The 20,504-nt window shown below is 34.3% G+C and overlaps 2 protein-coding genes and 1 pseudogene across 2 annotated transcripts; 1 reads left to right on the plus strand and 2 right to left on the minus strand.

The window, feature by feature from the left end:
* Positions 1–920: 920 nt before the first annotated feature.
* On the plus strand, positions 921–1,933 carry LOC116113366 (PRA1 family protein F2-like). Its single transcript, XM_031399521.1, has one exon. The coding sequence runs from the start codon at positions 1,074–1,076 to the stop codon at positions 1,671–1,673; it is 600 nt and encodes a 199-aa protein (XP_031255381.1). The 5' UTR covers positions 921–1,073; the 3' UTR covers positions 1,674–1,933.
* Positions 1,934–3,713: 1,780 nt separating this feature from the next.
* Positions 3,714–9,434, minus strand: LOC116113297 (E3 ubiquitin protein ligase DRIP2-like). Its single transcript, XM_031399443.1, is given in 8 exon segments — positions 3,714–4,105; positions 4,790–4,862; positions 6,675–6,725; positions 6,829–7,274; positions 7,404–7,737; positions 8,331–8,371; positions 8,373–8,431; positions 9,069–9,434. Coding segments are annotated over 8 exon segments (1,545 nt in total). The 5' UTR covers positions 9,430–9,434; the 3' UTR covers positions 3,714–3,925.
* Positions 9,435–12,734: 3,300 nt separating this feature from the next.
* On the minus strand, positions 12,735–16,235 carry LOC116113350 (annotated as a pseudogene).
* Between the last annotated feature and the right edge of the window lie 4,269 nt (positions 16,236–20,504).

Consider the following 20,504-nt stretch of genomic DNA (forward strand, 5'->3'; position numbering starts at 1 on the left):
TAAAACAATACTTACAATTACAAGTCATTTTATAGTTTTTCAAATATATGTATTGTAGAGGTATCTTAGATTTATTGATTTAGTATTTGTATGGGCCAAAAATCGTGTTGAGCCTGACGAGGCCCAATAGACAAGATATATAGATAACGGCCCCCCAACTCCGGTTGGCCTATGCTTAAATCATTCTTGCGAACTGCTCTCTCTATGAGTTGGACTATCCTGCAAGCTAAACTAAGCTAGGCCAAACCCACTAGCCCACAACAGTCCAAAATAAGAAGCATAATCCTATTCTGTTTCCACTTCTATCAAGATCCTAGATTACAATCATTAATGTTAAGCTTAACCCAATAAAGCAAGGAGATCTTATCTCTAACCCAATAAGGAAAATAGATCATATCTCTTTCCTAAGAACAACTCCTTTACCTAGTAGGATTCAGAGTCCTACTAGGATTCGAACCTTTTAGGTTCACTATATAAACATAGGCAAATTCCCTCATTATTTATTCAAAAATCACCCACAACACCTACTTGCTCATAAGTTCTTACTCCCAAGAACCACCCTATTATTTTGGTACTCACTCTCCCGCATCGAAGTGTCTACGGCAGGCACCACACTGGTGTCTATCTAACCTTCACGTTCCATCTTTGTGTCCTTTGTGCAGGTCTACTAGGTTGTCAGTGGCTCACTTTGTACAAGATCAGTCCCTCTCAATTTGACCGTAGATTTTACCAGTATTTAGTAATTTTAACCCAGAGATGTTTTAGAACCCTGTGACATATATATATAAATTGATGTGAGGTTATTTTTTATTTATAGATAATTAATTAATTATTGATAAATTTAAAATGGTCAAACGCGGTCGTGTTGCCAATGTGCGTTTTGCTCCCTTGACAAATATCACAGCAAATTATCCGTCTCCTTTAAAGCTTTCACTCTCCCTCACATTCACACTACATACTCTCCCATGTCTTATAAATTTCAATCTTCTTCTTCTTCTTCTTCTTCTTCTTCAGCAGATTAGGGTTTCTAATTCCACTTTCAATTCCTCCAATTCTCCCATTCTTCTCCTCAAATGACTTCTCAATCCTCACTTCACTACGGTTCCCTTCCTTCCACCTCTTCCCCACCCTCCTCCACTGCCGCCTTCCTCTCACGCGCCAGAGCCTCCACCCTCTCCGCCTACTCCACCCGCCGCCCATGGCCTCAATTCTTCCACCTCCACTCCCTCAGCCGCCCCTTATCCTTCGGCGAAGCCACCATCCGCCTCAAACGAAACCTGGCCTACTTCCGTGTTAATTACGCCATGGTTATTCTCGTAATTCTCTTCCTCAGCCTGTTGTGGCACCCCGTTTCAATGATCATCTTTTTAATTGTCTCCGTCGCGTGGTTCTTTCTTTACTTCTTTCGCGATCAGCCGTTGGTGATTTTCCACCGTCAGGTGGACGATCGCGTGGTGTTGGGAGTTCTTTCTGTTGTGACGATTTTGTCCTTGGTTTTCACGCACGTGTGGTTGAACGTCTTGGTTTCGCTGTTGATTGGGGCGTTTCTGGTGTGTGTACACGCGGCGTTTCGAGGGACTGAGGATTTGTATTACGATGAAGGTGACGGTGCTGATAATGGGATGTTTTCTGTTGTGGGGAGCCCCCCCGGAGTTGGCTATAGCCGCGTTTAGTTCATTTTGATTATCAATTCGTGGTGGTTAGTCAGAATTTTTTTTTTCTTTCTTTTTTGAAATTTTTTTTTCTTTTTTTTTTTTTACTTGGTTACATTAAATTTGTGGTTGTAAATGTTTATATAGGTTTCTCTTTATAAACGGAGAGTTGAATAAGTAGATGTTATAGTATTCAAGTGAGGCAATTTAATTTTAATGTGAATTTTGATGCCAGTGTCTCTCTTATTGTGTATGAATTGATTTGTCCATTTTAGATTCAAGAATTCGTTCAGCAGGAATTTTGATGTATTAGTCTAATTATGGCTTCCTTTTTGTTGTGTTTTTTTCCATTTAAGTTATTTTTTGCTAACTCTAAAGATTAAACTATGTTCTTGTTACTAAATCTTGTGCCATTGTGGGTTTTAGCTACGGCTGTACCATGAAAGTTAGGCTCGGATTCACCTCTATAGGTTGGATAATAGGATTTTCCGAATGATCCGATGCTCATTTGCTCCGACATTATGTGTGGAGCGAGCAGAAAGAAAAAAAATCTTCTCTAGAGTAATGTAGCAAACTAATAATTCTCAAAGCGTAGTAACAGAGATTGAGAAACAATTGTAAGACAAGGCTTGCCTTGCTTTTGGGAAAGAAAAAAAAGTGTAATCGGAAAAGCAAAAATTATTGGTGTCACAGTCAAATGCAATGGCCAGTGACCTGAAGTGTTTTTGGTAGACTTAACATCTAAAGCTGATATATACTTGTGGATCCCCTTTAGAATACTTTTTTGGTGGTGTCATGCTTTATTGTGTGTGTAATTGTGGGTTCCCATCTGAGAAGTTGGTTTTATAAAAATGAGGTTCTTAAAATTTTAGGGTCTAATGAAGGTTAGCAACTAAGCTTCTGAATGCTTATGACCTTATGCTGTTCTCATATAATACCCGGTTGTTATATTTGCTAATCTAGGTTTAAGAGTATGTTCATTCCTAGACGATCATGGAATATATTTCAACTACCTCATTTAATGCTTGATCGCACAGCATAAATATGCTTTACATACTTTAAACCAAAGTAAGCCGTCGAGCATGTACCGGATATTGTTGTGTGTGTACATAAACCTCTACTGGGAAAACTAAACTGTTACAGCAAAACTGTGAGAGATTTCTCATCAATAATCATAGATTATTTGGCCCTTTGTATTGAATTTCATGCAGCTGGAGTTCTGATTGATTGTTTTTTCATGTACAATAATTAACTGGATTATGTGTTTCTTCTGAAATCTGGGATCGGCATGACTGAATTTTAGCACATAGGTCTGGCATGTGCTTCAACTTACATGTAATATTGGCATTTTCGACTCCATAACTTTCTTGGGGTTCAATATTATTCGATGTGTGGATGTTTCTCTTGATGGAATCAATTGATGGACAAGCTATTTAGCTATCTTCATCATATTTTTCTTTTTCAGGACCAGCAATTTAACTATATAATGTGTAAATAGATTTGGCCAATGTGATCTGGGTTCCCATTGTAATTTGATGAAGAGTTAATTCTCGCACCATGGTTGGCTGGATTCAAGGAAGGGAAAGGGTTGTGTAAGGAAATAGAATTCTTCCTTCTTTTGGTCCATTTTGTTGATAGGATGGTTGAGAAAAGGGAGGGTCGTTACTTGCTACAAGGGAGTGTTCATTAACAAGGGAGAATAAGAGAAACTTTTAGATTATTTTGACCATTATATTTTAAAATCTGTTACATTAAAATTTCTGCAGATTGGATAAATAAAGTGCGCAAGTTGAAATTGATCACTAAATAAAATTACGTCCAAGGAAAATTGTTGAGATTGGACTACTCTTACGGCTCTAGCAGAGACTAGTTGATATCTCCGAAACCACAATCTTCCCCAGCTCAAAGTGGGAACTGATGCAGCTGAGACTACTAGATACAAATTAGTTTTCTTCAATGGTACTTACACAGCCTCTACTTGAATGACATGTAGCTGAAAATCTGAGTTTATTATATGATTCATTTGTTCAAAATCACTACAATACCAAACTGGCAACTCCATGAAAACAAAAATATATCGATAAGAGGCGAGAGGCTCTTTTGTAGTCACGTATGTTCACCTTCATTGTTGCAGTTTGTAACATGGCGACTGCAATACAATAAATGTAAAGGAACAATTTCTGGTAATATATATGCTAAATTGCACTCCTGTCACTAGATACAAATAATGGTATAAGATTATGTAGATGTACTGGCCACAATGAAGGTAGGCCTTAATGGAAGCCGCCCTGGGCCTTTCGAGCATATGTGAGTACCATTACAAAATCTTTTGCGGAGGAACCAATCTTTGCTGGTACTTTTTCTGGTGTTGCTGCTGTTTGCAGCCACAAATCAACTAAATTATACAATTCCAAAGTGGGGATCACTGATTGTCCCATACATTTGATCTCAACCTGCAAAAATATCAAAAAGATTTGTACTGAATTTTAACTGTTACATTCACCTTCATTTCTGTAACATTCATAAGCAAAATGTCAAACTGCTCGTTGATACAAAGATATATTAAAAAATTTAACAATACTTTTCATTTTTCAGTGATTTCAGAAAGCAACTGAAGATTACGAGAACATCTTGATTTTATAAAAACTTTACCAACCGTCACCAGGCAGTATTCATGATCGAATAATTTCAAAGACAACCACAATTTTCTACTTGATTGTTTTGGAATTTGCATTTGACCTGAATGTCTTTTCTCATTGTTATGATTAGCTGATGTTTTGTCCATACAGAAAGAGTGGATGCCCATTTAATATTAGTCATTTTGAATATAAATTAATAAACATAAGTAATACTGAAAAGCATTTCAAATTAGATTGGAAAATGTAAAAGTTTTGAACTTTGACATGTAAAGAAAAAATTGAAAGGCAAAATGAACCCCGCTTCCCCCAAAAATGATTTAGTTTTTAATGAAAAACATTTTGAGGGTTGAACCTTTGACATGAAAAACCACTTTCAAGACACAGTTATAAGCACATGAGATCATGTTTGACTGGATCTGCAGGCTGAAGAGAAACATTGACATCATTTCAATTTTCTCTGATTATCTTTACTGAGAATTCATGGACAGATTCACTCACCTCAGATTCATTAGTGAGATCTAGTTTCTTCATCAAGTACTTCTGGATAAAAGAAACAGGTACTTTTCCATCCCTGACACAAAATATAAAACAAAAACATGGTACATAAATATTTCCTCAAATCAAAGAATTATTTTTACTTGAAACAAAAATATTCTTCCAACCACAATTTGTTATTAAATAATAAAGTTACAGTGCCATATTTTGAGTATCAGAAATATTATCATTTGACTAAATCTTGTTGCAAAGCATGGTTGCCATCTCTTATGGCCAACCTGAAAATGAACTTCAGGGCAGGACTCATTAATACACAAGTGAAATAATCCACTGCATGATGACTTACCTAAGTTGAAAGGCTTGAGAAAAATGATTCAGCCAGTGATAACAGACCACATAATTGAACGACTATTGAAGTCAAATTAAGGGGCTTCATGTAAGACGTGGGGAAACATTGGGGTTATAGATTTCGTATGGTTACATTCATACAAGAAATGCAATAAAATGTCTCAAAATACAGCAGAATAGCATAGTAATACAAAAGATGAGTTACAGAATATTTTACTTCTTTCAGCAATGAAATTAAAATAATCAACAGCTGGAATGTGACTCCAGTGAAACCATGCTCATCTTACAGGATCTGTGATCAGATTCTGAGAAACTACTACTAGGATCTCATCTCCAGTTGGTCATTACTTTAGAAACTTCTAAGAAAGACATTACTAACCATCAAACCACAGTGATTTCAAATAAACACTTCTACTTTTCTATAACTACCTAAGAAAATGTGGTTTGATAGTATAAGTACTATCGAGAAGGCTTTCTCATTGAACTTGGACTGGAAATATGGAGTTCATGCCACTAAGGCAGGACACATGCATGACTATCTTGATAGGATTCATAACAGAAGCCCATCAATAGTCCTACCTGTCCTGGGAGGAGAAATGTACTAAAACAAATGATCAAGTTTGTAAAGAAATAACTAAATATGAGTCAGGTTGATGGCGGGGTTGATTGCAGGCTACCTTGAAAAACTAAATGTCATTTTCAAGTCACCTTATCCCAGCCAAGCTTGTCTCATTGTAAACTAAAGATATAAGGAAGGAAAGTGACTTCCAATAGTTGACCCCTTTATCTCAAAAACAGAGTGAGCCTTCTCCTTGTTCCTGCGACTCTAAGCTAAACAATATCAAGGATATGGCCTAATTGTCTCTTGATTTTAACACATGCATTTATTAACATGTAAATTAATCATATTTTGTGCAGTTGCTAATGGCTAATCAAATACCCCAATCATATCAAATAAAGTTCTGCTTTATTAAAATTTGCATGATGTTGATCATGAAATACTCCAAAAACACTCTGTTAGACCATCAATCCTGCTCCAATTTTGCAGGTAAACTATAAGTCAATCCTTTCCTCTTGGATATCTGAATTTTGACAATGCAGATGCACATTGGAACACACACATAGAAATAAATTTGTTACTCAAAAACGAAATCACCTTCTGATCCTTGGGTTGTTTTTTCCCTGCTTATATCCAGTTACACTTATTTACTTTTTTCAGTCATAAACATGATAATAAAAAATGTAGGGGAGAAAATAATACCTTTCCATGCATGAAATGTCCATTAAATTTTATGTTTAGAAAAGGGAAGAATCCACTTAGAAAAATAAGATGAAATTCAAGAATTTGCAAACATAAAAAGTATATGTCGATGAAAAAATTACATCCAAGTCATGCTTCTTTATATATATGTATATATAAAAGAGAGAATACTTGAGATTGAAATTGAAGGGGAGGGACTTGAACCATTAAGAATGAATTCATTCAACAAGCATAATGCATGGCATCTATAAGCATGCAACAAAGTGACAAGAAACTCACTTTATTCTTAAGTAACTAGCTGGAATTTGTGGCAAGGGCAGGCCTCCTCCCCTGAAAGGATTAAAATGAAGTCAGTAATGTGAACGGTTTCCAAAAATGTATAGACTACATTTAATATTGAATTTTCAAGTTTTAAAGCTTAATTGATACTCACTGGACTTCAGAAGCTACTAGAGAGAACCAAATTGGACCACTTCTTCTCTCATACTTAGCACCATTGGCTTCCAACACAGATTGGGGTGAAATATTTGAATCCCCAAAAGCAGCCGTTGTTTTTCGACGAATTCTTCGCAACTTTTTGGGATTTCCTGTTTCTGAAGAGGTAGGATCAGTGCTATTTGGTTTATCCTCAACTTTTGATTTCAATTTGTCTTCCTTATTTTTTATTTTATGCCCTTGAATTTCATTGTCATGAACATTAGCAGGTTCTACTTTAGCATCTGATCCTTGTGAATTAGACTTGAAGGACCTGGTTCGACTTGCAACTTCCACCAAAAAGTTCAAAGGTTTCCAGAGATCCGATTTTGCATCACATTGTTCAGCATCATTCTCCGTTTCTTTGTTGGGTATGGATTGGCCAGGATGAGCAGAGGAAGAACTCTGAACCAATTAAATTTGTAGCATGAAACGTATTACTAAGTTGAAGAAAACCATGCAAATACAAAACCCTATTGCAGAATACAAGACCACGTCAATGAGAACACAAATAAAATATATTGTGCTCTTTACCTGTCTTCCATTCTGAGATAGCTTATTAAGAGTTTCAGGTGAGCTTAACCCATCCTGATGATCCTCCATGGAGTCATCCTCCTTTTTAAGGGATTTCTCCACGGAAATACTTGAACCCCGTAAAGCAGCAGCCTTTCTTGCAGCAGCATTTGTTCTTCTCCTGGTCATAGTAGTCTGTGCTGATACTCTGGGTGCACTGACAACCAATGATGAGAGTGACCTTTCCTTTCTTCTAACTGGTAACGAAACTGAGGGCACAGCTTCAGGTGCCCTCACCTTTCTTCTTTTTAGAGGAAAGATCTTGGCCCTCACATCTTGCAAACTATGGTCCTGCCTGTTAAAGACATCAATGCACAAGGATTTCTTAAAAGGAAAAAATATATAGCTTGAATCAAACGAGGTCTTAGGCTGCACAACTGAGGTGTATGTGTGCTGAATAAACACTAATTATTGTTGTATTCGAAAGGTATATAGATAAAAGAATTTCCAGAGGGCCAATGACCAATTGCAGCTTATAGCAATGTGAATCTCCATGTCATGCGGCTTAATAACCCTCCCCCCACCCACAGGCAAACAAAGGCACATGCCAAAACACAACCAGAGGGTATGTACCAGGAAAACTCAACATCATCAACCATATAATTAAACCGACACAAACCAATAGCGCAGAGAGCATCGTTATATTGACACATACATACAAATAGGTCTCTGCCACCATCCCAACAGGATAACGACTCAAGTAAAATTCAACAATTAGCTATTTCTCTTCACTCAGAAATTAGCAAAGCAACACCAATAAAATTTTCACAACAGCTGAGCGAATCAAAGAGAAGCAATTTCCTCTAGAAAGTCAGCAAAATTCATGCTAAACATGAAACAACTGACTACCATGAAGCAAAACCTATTGGGTCAGCAGAAGGATCTCACCTCAATTTCTCCGAAGGAACAGCACCCAGAGGGATATCACATAATGGGGCAGCGTTCCAACTCCTCATCAACAAATTTTTTATTTATGCATTTTCTGCAAACTGAAAAAGAATTCCAAAAATTAAATCTTTCAGAAAATCTCAATTAATCCATACCTTGAAGAGAACCCAGAAAAAATTGCATGTCAAATACACAGCAAATCCATACAAAAAAATGTCAAAATGTAACATGAAACACAGACTCGAGAGTTGTATGATTCACCCGTAATCATTTACTTGACTCAAAACACATTATCTAAACTAACGAAAGTTTGACCGCAATCATGACTCCTTTAATTAAAGCTCAAAGTTCGCAATAGCTGCTGTCTTGTTTTCACCATGACCCAAAAATAGCTTCGAAGAAAGTATGCGCAAAATCATCGTGAGCCATATATTAAAATCACAAAGTCATAAGTAAAATAGATAACTCTCAAATTCTTGGATACGTTGCTTCCAAAAAGGAGATGTTTCAGCGTCAACCAGCATTCGAGTTTACTTTAAAAGACCAAACAGTGAAACGAAACCCAGATTAGAAGAAACTCAAAAGAAGCCGAACCCAGATCGTAAAAGATGCAAAACGGGAAGAAAACGAAGAAAGCGGAGAAAAAATTAGAGAATTTGACAGCAGAAAATTATAATCAGAAACGAAATAGTAATAAACAGAAACAAATTGGAGAGAAGCAAATTTCGAAAGACTTACAGGAATGAAGGCACTCGGTGATGGTGGTGGATCCGAGGAGCTTATTACACAAAGGACAAGTCATGCATGCTGCAATCGTTTCTCGCTTCACTTTACCACCAGATTGTTCGCCATTTCTCTCAACACAAGAACACACGTGTCCACACACTCCTGCATGTTCATCAAAATCCCCCACGTTACCGAAATAAAACACATGAAGCTCACGACTCACAAGATTTACGTTCACATTACAAACACACCACCAACCCAACACATCAAACTCACAACAAAAGTAACGAGATACCCAGAACAGAAAATGAAGAGAGAAATAATTAATAAAATTCGGCTGCAAATATATATTTTCCATGAAGAAGATTGACATTAAGGGAGAGACTGAGATTAAGTGGTGATGATCTGCAACGAAGAGATAAAAGAAGAGAAGTTTAGGATATATAATAAGAGAGATTGCTGAGAATTGACGAGAAAAAGAGAGTTGAAAGGAGGATCTGAATCGAGATATAGAATGGGATAGAGAGGTTTGGTTCGTCGAAAGAGAAAAGCATGAAGCGAGAGAGTTTCTTTGTTTTATATGCGTACAATAATTAAAAAATATGAATAATAATAATAATAATGGTATTAAAGAAGTTCAACAGCTTAATAGAGTTTGGGAGCAGACTCAGGATATAATGCGCTGCGTATTAAGGTGCGCACAGGGTGGCGTGTCTACGAGGTCGCATTTTGCGCGGATCAGTATTAATGTTACAAAATGTAGGTACAAGCGCATGCTATACTGAGTAGGTGTAGTGTAGTAGTAATAGTAGTAATTTTTTTTTCTTTTTATTTTTTTCCCAAATTTTATAAAAATTAATTGAAACGGAATTTTCCATTGATAAATTAGATTTAAAAATAAAGGTTGTACCTTTTTCTAATATGACATGTACATTTTTCAAGATATGGATGGTCAATGACTTGGTACTTTGTTTTGGTATTAACAAATGAAATAATACATACAAAAGAGTTAATACTCGTAACCCTCTTAGGTATCTTTAACATAGTAAAGGTATCTAGTAGCCTATAAATTTCTGTCATTACTGATTTTGTTACATTTTAAACAAATCTCTCTTTTATTTATGACTAAGTAATTTTAAAAATCGAATTCATGACATTAATCTTTGTAGGTGTAATTTAATAAAAAATACCCTAAGTAACAAAAATCCCCTGCCATTAATAAGTGATAAAAATTACAGATTATGAGTTAGTAAATATTATTAAATACCTTTTTATCATTTATTTTAATGCCTAAAATAACGACAAAATGATTTTTTTTATTTTCAAAAACACAAAGAATTTTTATAATATATCATACTTAGGAGTATTAATATCATTAACTTAATAATCATTGGCGTAGGTGTTCAAGACTATTAGGTATATTTAATAGGGTTACATAAGGATACCTTACGCTATTAACCCTAGAGACAAACAATTATGTACGTTTTATTTGATGGGTACAAAAACGGAAATAAGAAGCAAGAAAAGTAAAGGGCAAGAATGTAAAAAGAAAAGTATTTTCTTCTATTTGAAGAAAGGCAAAAGGGCATGAGACCAAGGGAAGGAGATTATTAGACCGTACATTTGATACTCCCCCCTCTTCCAAGTTCCATCTCAATTGAGAAACAGTAAGGTTTCACCTTTTCTTACTCAATTACAAAACTTCTCAACAAACAAATGTTCCCTCCACTTTAACATAGAAAGAAAGACTTTATTTAACCTGAGGTTTCGATCAACTATGCTTAGGTGTTGATTTTAAAATACCAAAATTTATCCCCTTAAATTAACAAAGTTTAGGGATGATTTTTTGTTTTAAATCAAAGACCCCTCATTTTGATATTGACCGATAACTTATTCCACTTTGAGGTTTTGGTTAACTTTTCTAGGTCCTGCGTTTTAAAATGCTAAGATTTATCCCTTCGAATTTAACAAATGTTACATAATAGTTAATTGGGATAGTTTTTTGATAAATCAAATACTCTTCATTTTGATATGTTCAATATTACTGAATAATGATATATATATTGTTACTTTAATTCAAGGAGGTAATCCCAAGATTTTAAAGTGCAGTACTCAACGGTAAACCCAAAACCAGAGGGTAAACAATTAACTCACAGAATGGCTCAATAGCCATAGTGGCTTAACTTGTTTTTACTCTGGATTTTATGTTAATTATAGTAATCCTAAGATGTGATATGGCTGCCTCAAAGGCTAAAACGTTATAAGCTAAGATATGAATAAGTCAAAAAGTTATGCCCAACTCTTTCTTTTGCCAGGTGGCTAGTTGAAATTTAGGCACCACATATGATTTTTAATGTTCTATTTTCAAAGGCTTACACATCAACTATTCTTCCGCAACTGAATTCCAAATTGCCCTACCAAACTGTAATTTTTTTTTTTCTTTATGGTTATTTAAATAATAGAAATAAGTGCACTAAGAAGAGTAGACCACATTGTTAAAAGGTGTGTTTTTGTTGTTAAACACAAACATCATTTTGATATGCTAATGTCAAAATAGAAATAGACTATGTTTGTTAATGCATCCAATTTTCTATTATTCTTTATTGTCCTTCAAAAAGATATTGTTCGATAATGTTTAATTGTTTTTGCTTTTATTCTCATGAAACAAAAAAACTCATCAATTTTTTTTGTTAAAAAGAAAACAATAATGTCTTCTTTTCTTTATAATATTGTTACTCTCTCAAATAAAAACTTACATAAACTGATAAAAGTTAAAAGTTAAGCTTCAAGTACTTTCATTTTTTTTTTTTTTCTGGTAACTGGAATGTTAAGTCAGCTTACGTGCACAACTAATCCTTAAGATCATTGATATCCTATAAACCTAATGAACAAGTAAGACACAATTATGCATTAAGGTAAATAACCCAAAGTTTAAATCCAAAAAATCAAGAAAGTGAGTACACCTCTTTGACGACCAAGCAAACACCTTAAGGTGTCCGAACCAATTACAAACATATCATATATCAATACATTTTCACTTTCGTATATCAATTTTATTTTTAATAATTTTAGAAAACAAAACGAATTCATTAAAAACATATACCCTAAAATACGCCTTTTAATTAGATCCCTAACAAATAAAGAAAGAAAGAGAGATAACTAGATAATTACTAATATCAATTCCAAGCAATTTCGACAAGCCCCACATGCGCAATCATTTGGATCAAAATGAATAGCGATGCGGCAAGGGAGGACAGGAACATCAAGATTTCTGAAACAAAAATAGGAAATATAATAGCAATTTATGGCGCGTGCTGGAAGCTAAGTATTGACAAAACAAAATTAAAAGCGGTCCCGAGTCCACCAATGAGAAACAATCTAATCTTTACCATAAATTGCTGAACAAAACGTAAATCATAATCCAAACCTTACTATACATACACAACAATTAATTATGCGTCTTGAATTTAGTTGTACCTAAGGGCTGGGAAGTTACCTAATATTACAGCCACAAGAATTCCAACATAATGATACCACACTCTTGTTCAAATCTCAATCACTACTATTACTTTCAGGACCCATCACCCAATGATAAAATGCAATGCACCATAAATCAATTTACATGAAGTTGTAAAAATTTCTTCCCAAGAGCGACTAAATATGCTTTGCATACCTCCTTCAAACTGATTTTATATGTATCAAGACCCGACAAGACCTTCTGCGAGCATAGAAGATTATTTTTGAGAAAAGGGATGCACAAACTATACCGGTGACGATGACCACCTAGAGTTCAAAAATTTCAGAGAAGATGAGATTTATTCAAGTTATAGTTGTTTTTGTGAAGACCTAGGCGAATTGCCTTGGTTTAGATTTTGAGGCCGCGTTTTGGTTTGATAATCGAGATGTATCTACTACCCATTTAAATACATATCCATGTTCAGTCTTCCCCGTATAGGGGATGTTCATGCCAAATATTGCAGCCACCAAAGAATATACCGACAAGCAAACAGTCCCAGAACTTAGAAAGAGCTCTAACTGGCACATATAATAAAATCATCACTATGACACAAATAAAACTGCACTGAGACAAATAATTTAAGGATTTCTAGCTAGCTTTAAAGTAAAGAATAAAAAAAGCACTAGAACAATGAGCAGAGAAAAGGATTTGATCAGATTCAAAAGACATCACCTGAATAAGCTGATTTCGATGGTATCAAGCTGCAACATGAAATAAATCAACATTTAAAACATTTTTTTCTCTCCAAAACCATAAGGATGTTAACAAGCAACGATTGAACTGATAAGTAGAGCCTCAATTTAACAAACATTTTAAGAAATATTATTACCTCATTTCATCAAAACTTAGAATTAAAATTGTCGGACTCACCTGAATGTTTATGTAATCTCAGTGTCATCTATGTATTCACGCAGCTGGTAAGAAAAGAATAATTAGCATAAGCATCAGCAATAAAATACAAGAATCATTGTCCCAAAGTCCTCCTTGGATGATTCCAGATACTATGCATAATTTCCTCCTTCTTCACTCATTTGCTATCCAAAGAGAAGTTCACGGTGTGATGCTTACCGTGGCCAATTTATTCAGTGTGCCATCAATTTGCATAAAGTAAGCCTGCAAAAATAATCCAGTACCCGACTCAAATTGTGTTGGTTAAATAGTCCTGTGACATTTCACTGTCAGTCAAAGTTTATAACCTCAAGAGCATTTCAAGTTCATCACATCATTCTCCTCGAGTTGTTGCTGGCACTGTTCACTTGTTCTAGATATTTTTGAACCTATAGTTGGAGAGTTAAGAAACCAAGTAGGAGCACCAGAGCCACTGGCAGGTGAAGATGCCACAGCTAATTTCCTTGACAAGTAAAGGTCTGCCATATCATCATCATCATCCAGAAGTTGTTCAAGTTCATCCCTGACCTGGGAATACAATTTTTAGAAAGATTTAAGTCCAAATGAAAGGGTAGCATTTACCATTTGTAGCTTTACTGGCTCTAACCATAGATTTTAACGATATTTTCAACCATATGCAAAACAGAAACATTAAAAACAGAAGATAAATTCGGAAACCAGGAAAAGGAATGTGATGGAGTGCGGCACTCTTTAGTATTTGATCTATCAGTTCAAAGTCTACAATACCTATTATGCAGCAAAGTGGAATGCAATGGTCCAATTTATGGGCTTGGTTGGGTTGACTGATTGGACTGATTTGTAACTGATTGAAGTAAATATTGGAACCCATCCTCTGTTCCACTCCAATTAGCTCCCTTCATTGTTTTTCTAGTCAGTTTGTGTAACTTGTTTTCAGCTTATTTCTCTTTCAATTACCCAGTGTAGCATTGAACCTAAGTTAATAGATCCATTTAAGCCACCTTTCAAATGACGCAATAGTTAAATGTGTAATAAATTCTCAGCAAAAATCCCAGTAAGAGAGAGAGAGAGGTTTAAAACAGAATAACTTTTAAGCAAGCTGACATGGATTGCCAAATCCTTACTGAAGGAACAGAAAAAACCTACTCCCTAAAGAAAGCATAGTATATTCACTGATCACTGATGACTGATCTAAAATACAAACGTATCAAAAGCAAAGTTTTTCCTTTTTACATGTATTCACTGTTTAAGGAAATTGGCATTTCCATGTTAATTGTTAGACATCATAACATTTCCATTTCTGTGCAAGAGATGGCTCCAACAAGTAATTTATATATCCTAGAACCAGCCTAAATAGAATCACTAGCAAACCTCTTAAAAGCAAAGAATATCTTTTATGCGAGCAAGATTGAGGAACTCACTCCAATGCTATATGAATACCAAGATTCCATGTAAATATGAACAATAAATCATACCTTTTGAACCCGGTTTGTCAATCTTGTCATTGCAGTTTTCAACTTACGCACCCTATCCAAATTACGACTGCTAATCTATAGAAAATTGTGATTGAACTTTTAGTAAAGGGAGCAAAGGGATTCAACCTAAACCCTATTACTAGTCAGAACATTAAAGTGAAGGTAAATATAACCTCGATTAAAAACTAATAACTTTGAAAGACTGGCAAACAACTGAATCTTTCAACAAAAACTAATCAAGCAGGAAAGCTTTACCTTGGAGGTCAACTCATCTAGAGCAGGATAAGTATCGGTCTCCAGTTCTCTGGTACGGGCATCAAGAAAACTACAAATAGCTTCTAAAGCAACTTCTAATGCACGAAATTCAAATGGAAACTCTGCATTGCACGAGACAAATAAAAAACCAAAACAAAAACCATTTTGATTCTATAAACTTGCCAATATGATAACAAGAAGCTCAAAATCAAACAGTCACAGAAGCAGAAAATCATTGAGTTGAGAAGATGTACCGTTTTCTTCACCAGTTTCAAAATCATTTCTCACTCCAGGATGCTCTTCTTCTTCTCCTTGGCCTTGGCTCGTTGGATTATCAGGAGCCAATCGTCTTTGCAATTGCTCCACAATTGGAATCACATTATCATCCAGTGGATCTCCAAGTAACACCTAATAAAAAAAAAAACAAATTAAACCTAAAAACTCACTTCAATTCAAACAAAATTGATAAAAAATTTAGAGCCTGTGGATTGATTAACAGTACCTCCTCTGAAGTAATAATCGCTTTAATGTGCTACAAAAAAGAAAGAAACAAAATCAGCCGACTGAAACAATTCAAACAGAGAACAAAAACGTACCGTTTGAACTGAAATCACAATCACCTCCAAATTGAGAACAATCACTTTATCTCTTCCAAGAATGGTCGAAGGATAGGATAACATAGGATCAAGAATCCGAAGATCTCTAGCGTGAATCTGAACTCGTCGCATAATAACGTACTTGTCTACATCAAGAATTGTGCTCTGTCCTTTCTGGTCAAGCAAAATCCAGCTCCTGGAAACGGCCGTCTTCTTCTTCAACGCGGCTTGATCCACGGGGGCCATAATTCAAATCAAATTGCATTCACATCCGCAGGTTCAGTAAAGTTTGTGAGCATTAGCACTGAGTTGGTGGTGTAAAGATGGTGAGTGTGAGAAAGTGAAAGAAAATTGAAGTGGTGGATTGATGTGAAAGAATGGGAGTTCAAAACGAAGAGACGTGATAAATAGGAATCTGGTGGTGGGGGAAGTGGAAGGGGAGATATTTGCATGGGTTAAATGGCAGTTAGCGGAGTGTTACAGAGTATGTTCAAATGGAGGGGAATGGGTTTTGAACAGATAAGTCTGCGTTAACTTTACTCACCATGTTTGGCGCGTGCTTTCAACCTTTTTTTTATTTTTTTATTTTTTCTAATCACTCAATATTATTTATAATGATCTAGTTGATTTAATTAGGCTTAGGGATTCTTATGGCTTGATCCATGGAAGGTCAGCTTTGGAAATAATCAATTTTACAAATAATTTATTAAGGTGTTTGTTTTTCTTAAATTTTAAGTTACTTTTGTTTTTTGGGATTATATATTAACAGTGTAAAATCACAAAAATAGATATATTTGAAATCATTTTTCTATTATTAAAATAAATTTAAATTCAAGTTTTTAAATAAAAAAATTTTAAATTAAAAACTGGACCAAGGAGTCGCTGAACAATCCACTACTGGCGGTGTCCATCAATGCCGGAACTTTTCGACGACAAGTGGGTTGACACCGTCAACACTATTATGTTCGTCTTATGGCGATCTACACAATGGTGCCAACGATGTTGTCAAAATACTATGGCGTTTTGTCACAGTGAGTTGACAAAGTTTGGCAAAAACTGTGTTGAGTTGCTGTAGCAAAACATCACATTCTTTGATCAAACTACCAACATCATTGGATAGATCTCCAGTCGACAGTTCCAATGGTGCTGGTAGTGACGCTCTACTCGTCGTCGTCGTCGATAGTTTCCGATCACTGTCAATGGTAGTTGGCTGGTGACTTTTTACATTTTTTTTCAATTATTCTATTAATTAAAAGTCAATTAAAATATTTAGAATGCAGGTATAATCTTAGGGCATTTTGGTAATTAACTATTCTAAAAATGGTTTTAGAATCTAAAAGCTAGAACTACCAACTTTTGAAATCCTTCAATAAATTAGATTATGGAGAAAGTAGATTATTTTATAATCACCTAGACATTGAAATTGTTTGACAATTTATATGAATTTCAATCAATCCTAAACAAAAGGAAATATACATAAATTACTAGATTTAACTTAATTTTAACATGTTATACCAATTTTGGTTGAAAGATAAAATAATAATAATGATAATAATAAATACTAAATATACACATAAAGTGAATTAATAATTTATACAAAATGTCAACTTAATAAATGCTCAATTAAACAAATGAATGATGGGATAAAAAAAGAATTATGTCATAATATTGACAATAAAATTTATTATATAACATTTTTAAAATATGAAATCTTGTTACTGAATATGAAAACTGTATTAATTATCAAGATTATTTAAATAAAAATTAATATTTAATACTAATTATTACATATATGATAATGAAATATGTGACTTCATTTTCTATCTTTAGTCTTAAAAAACGTTATACAAATGATTAAAGAGGATGTAAGAAGTTGAATAAATCATAACCTCGTATTACACGTTATCTGCGCGTGAAGAAATATGAAAGCTTAGAAGCTTTTGTACATTACCATAATAACGTACATTCTAGCAGGGTGGGGAGGTGACAACGACAAGTAACCTCAAATTGCCCGTCCTTTTCTAACAATTAGGTTCTTAAAATCTCACTTAACAATCTTTATGGATTCAATTTGGCGCTTAATTAATTATAATTAAACGTCCACGTATTCAACTAATGGCTGAAAAAGTGTTTGCTTTTTAAATATATCCTTGCAAGTTGTAACCGCCCCTCCATTAGTACAGTTCAATCATTTTTAATATTAGAAGACATTTCTTTTTAACGGTCGCGGATGTCTCAATTAATTTGTACAAATTTTAATTAATTTTTTAAGATTCTAAAATTATTAATCAAATATAAATTTTAGTGACTATCTCTATTAATAGCTGTAAGGATTAAACTTGAAAGGCCATATTAATTTAAATCCTTGTTTATTATTTTACTAATAGACCGCTCAATGAGAGTTATAAAATAGAGTTTGTGTCTTTGTAAGATCGAATTAAATGACGTCGTTGTGAGTTTGTTCTGTATTCATTATAATATTTTATTTACTCTAATTAAGTAGGTAATGTTAGTTTTGAAATTAGTTCATATAAGATTACTTTTGGACTTCATACAATATTTTTCATAAAAAAAATGTCCCCTTAATTGAGAAAGCCCAAAATTTATAAACTATATGCTTTTATTCCCTAATAATTTTTTAAGATGTAACAGCTTATATTTCCAAAAATGCAAATCTTGCATTAAAAAGAGAAAAAACATATTATTATGTTTTACACACACACACACACACACAAAAACTGAAAATATTTGTAACTAAAAAAAAAAAAAGAACACTTATACACACAAAACTAAAGATTTCTAGATTAATTTAAAAGTTTGGAAAGCAAAATGGAGTAATGGTACTATGGTAGTGTGTGAAAGAATAGAGGTGGATCTCTCAAAAGATTGAGTTAGTCTATGTATTAGAAGAACTTTATATAATAACTCTTACTTCTTTATTAGACGAACTTTATATAATGACTTTTACTTTTTTATTAGGGGGCATTTGGTTGGGATTAATGGAGTTAAGTCATCTTATATTACTTGATTACCATGTTTAGTTGTCAAGTAATATAAGATACTGGTAATCTTCAAATACTAATAGTGGTTACTATTGGTAATATTAGAGGTAATCTGATTACCTCTATTTTCTTAAGTATTCTAATATTATCAAGATTGTCTTTTTTTGCTACAATTCTATCTCTTATTAATAAAATTTTAAGACAATAATGCCTTTATTATTAAAATTTTAGGACAATAATGCCCTTATTTTTTAATTTGTTTACATGAATATGACTTTTATTATTTCCCCCAAATTAATTAACATTTTAGACAAAATTCCCGTTAAATTCAAAGCAAATTACAGCTCACCCAGGCCACCACCCCCACCCACCTGCTGCCGGCAACCATCACCGCGGCCAGTAGCCGCCGTCGTCAAAACGGCGCACGGAAGGCTGAAAATGGCCACCATGTGCCGATATGACCATTTTCGGCCAGATATATAGCTGGAAATGGCCATTTCCTGCCTTCCATGCACCGTTAGGTTGCCGGCGGCCTGCAGTGGTTGCCAGCGATCGGTAGTAGCTGGGTTAGTGGGAGTGTTTTGTTGATTTTTCAAACTTTTATTATGGGGTTGTTTTTGCTAAGTTTTTAAATGTAAGGGGTTTATAATAATCCAAATAATAATCAATATTAAAAAAATAATATAATAATAATATTTAATTAAAGGACAATTTAGTAATTTAAATAAAATACCCACCAGTTTATTCCTCCCAACCAAACATATTAATATAACATACCCACCAATTAACCAAACACATTTTTCTAAAGATTCCCAGTAATCTTCAAGATAATCTACCTTTCCAGTAATTCAACATTCCCTAAATCAAATGCCCCTTTAGGGTTTATTTCACTTACCATTGTGAAATCGCTTAATTTGAAACCCATCAATTATTATTGAAAAGTAATATATTATCCACAAATTATACATTGAGGTAGTAACCCCAAGGTTTAAATCCAAAAATAAGAAAGTGAGTACACCTCTTTGACCACCAAGCAAACCCCTTGAAGGTATCCGAACCAACTTACAACATATCAAATACATTTTCATTTCTATATCAATTTTATTTTTAATAATTTTAGAAAACACAAACGTATTCATTAAAAAATATACCTCAAAATACGCCTTTAATTAGATCCGTTATACAAATAAAGAAAGATACGGTACTAATGTCATCCATTCCAAGCAATTTCGACAAGCCCCACATGCGCAATCATTTGGATCAAAATGAAATAGCGATGCGGCAAGGTGAGGAACATCAAATTGCTGAAACAAAAATAGGAAATATATAATAGCAATTTATGGCGCGTGCTGGAAGCTAAATGTTGACAAAAACAAAATTAAAAGCGGTCCCAGGAGTCCACCAATAGAGACAATCTAATCTTTACCATCAAATTGCTAAACAAAACGTACTCATAATCCAACCTTACTATTACATACACAACATTAATTATGCGTCTTGAATTTAGTTGTACCTAAGGCTGGGACAAGTTACCTAATATTATAGCCACAAGAATTCCAACATAATATACCACCCACTCTTGTTCAAATCTCAATCACCACTTTACTTTCAGGACCCATCACCCAATGATTATAATGCAATCACCATAAATTCAATTTACATGAATTGTATAAATTTCTTCCCAAGAGCGACTAAATATGCTTTGCATACCTCCTTCCAAACGGATTTTATATGTA

The sequence above is a fragment of the Pistacia vera genome, unplaced genomic scaffold (assembly GCF_008641045.1).
Source record: "Pistacia vera cultivar Batoury unplaced genomic scaffold, PisVer_v2 Contig678, whole genome shotgun sequence".
Taxonomy (NCBI): domain Eukaryota; kingdom Viridiplantae; phylum Streptophyta; class Magnoliopsida; order Sapindales; family Anacardiaceae; genus Pistacia; species Pistacia vera.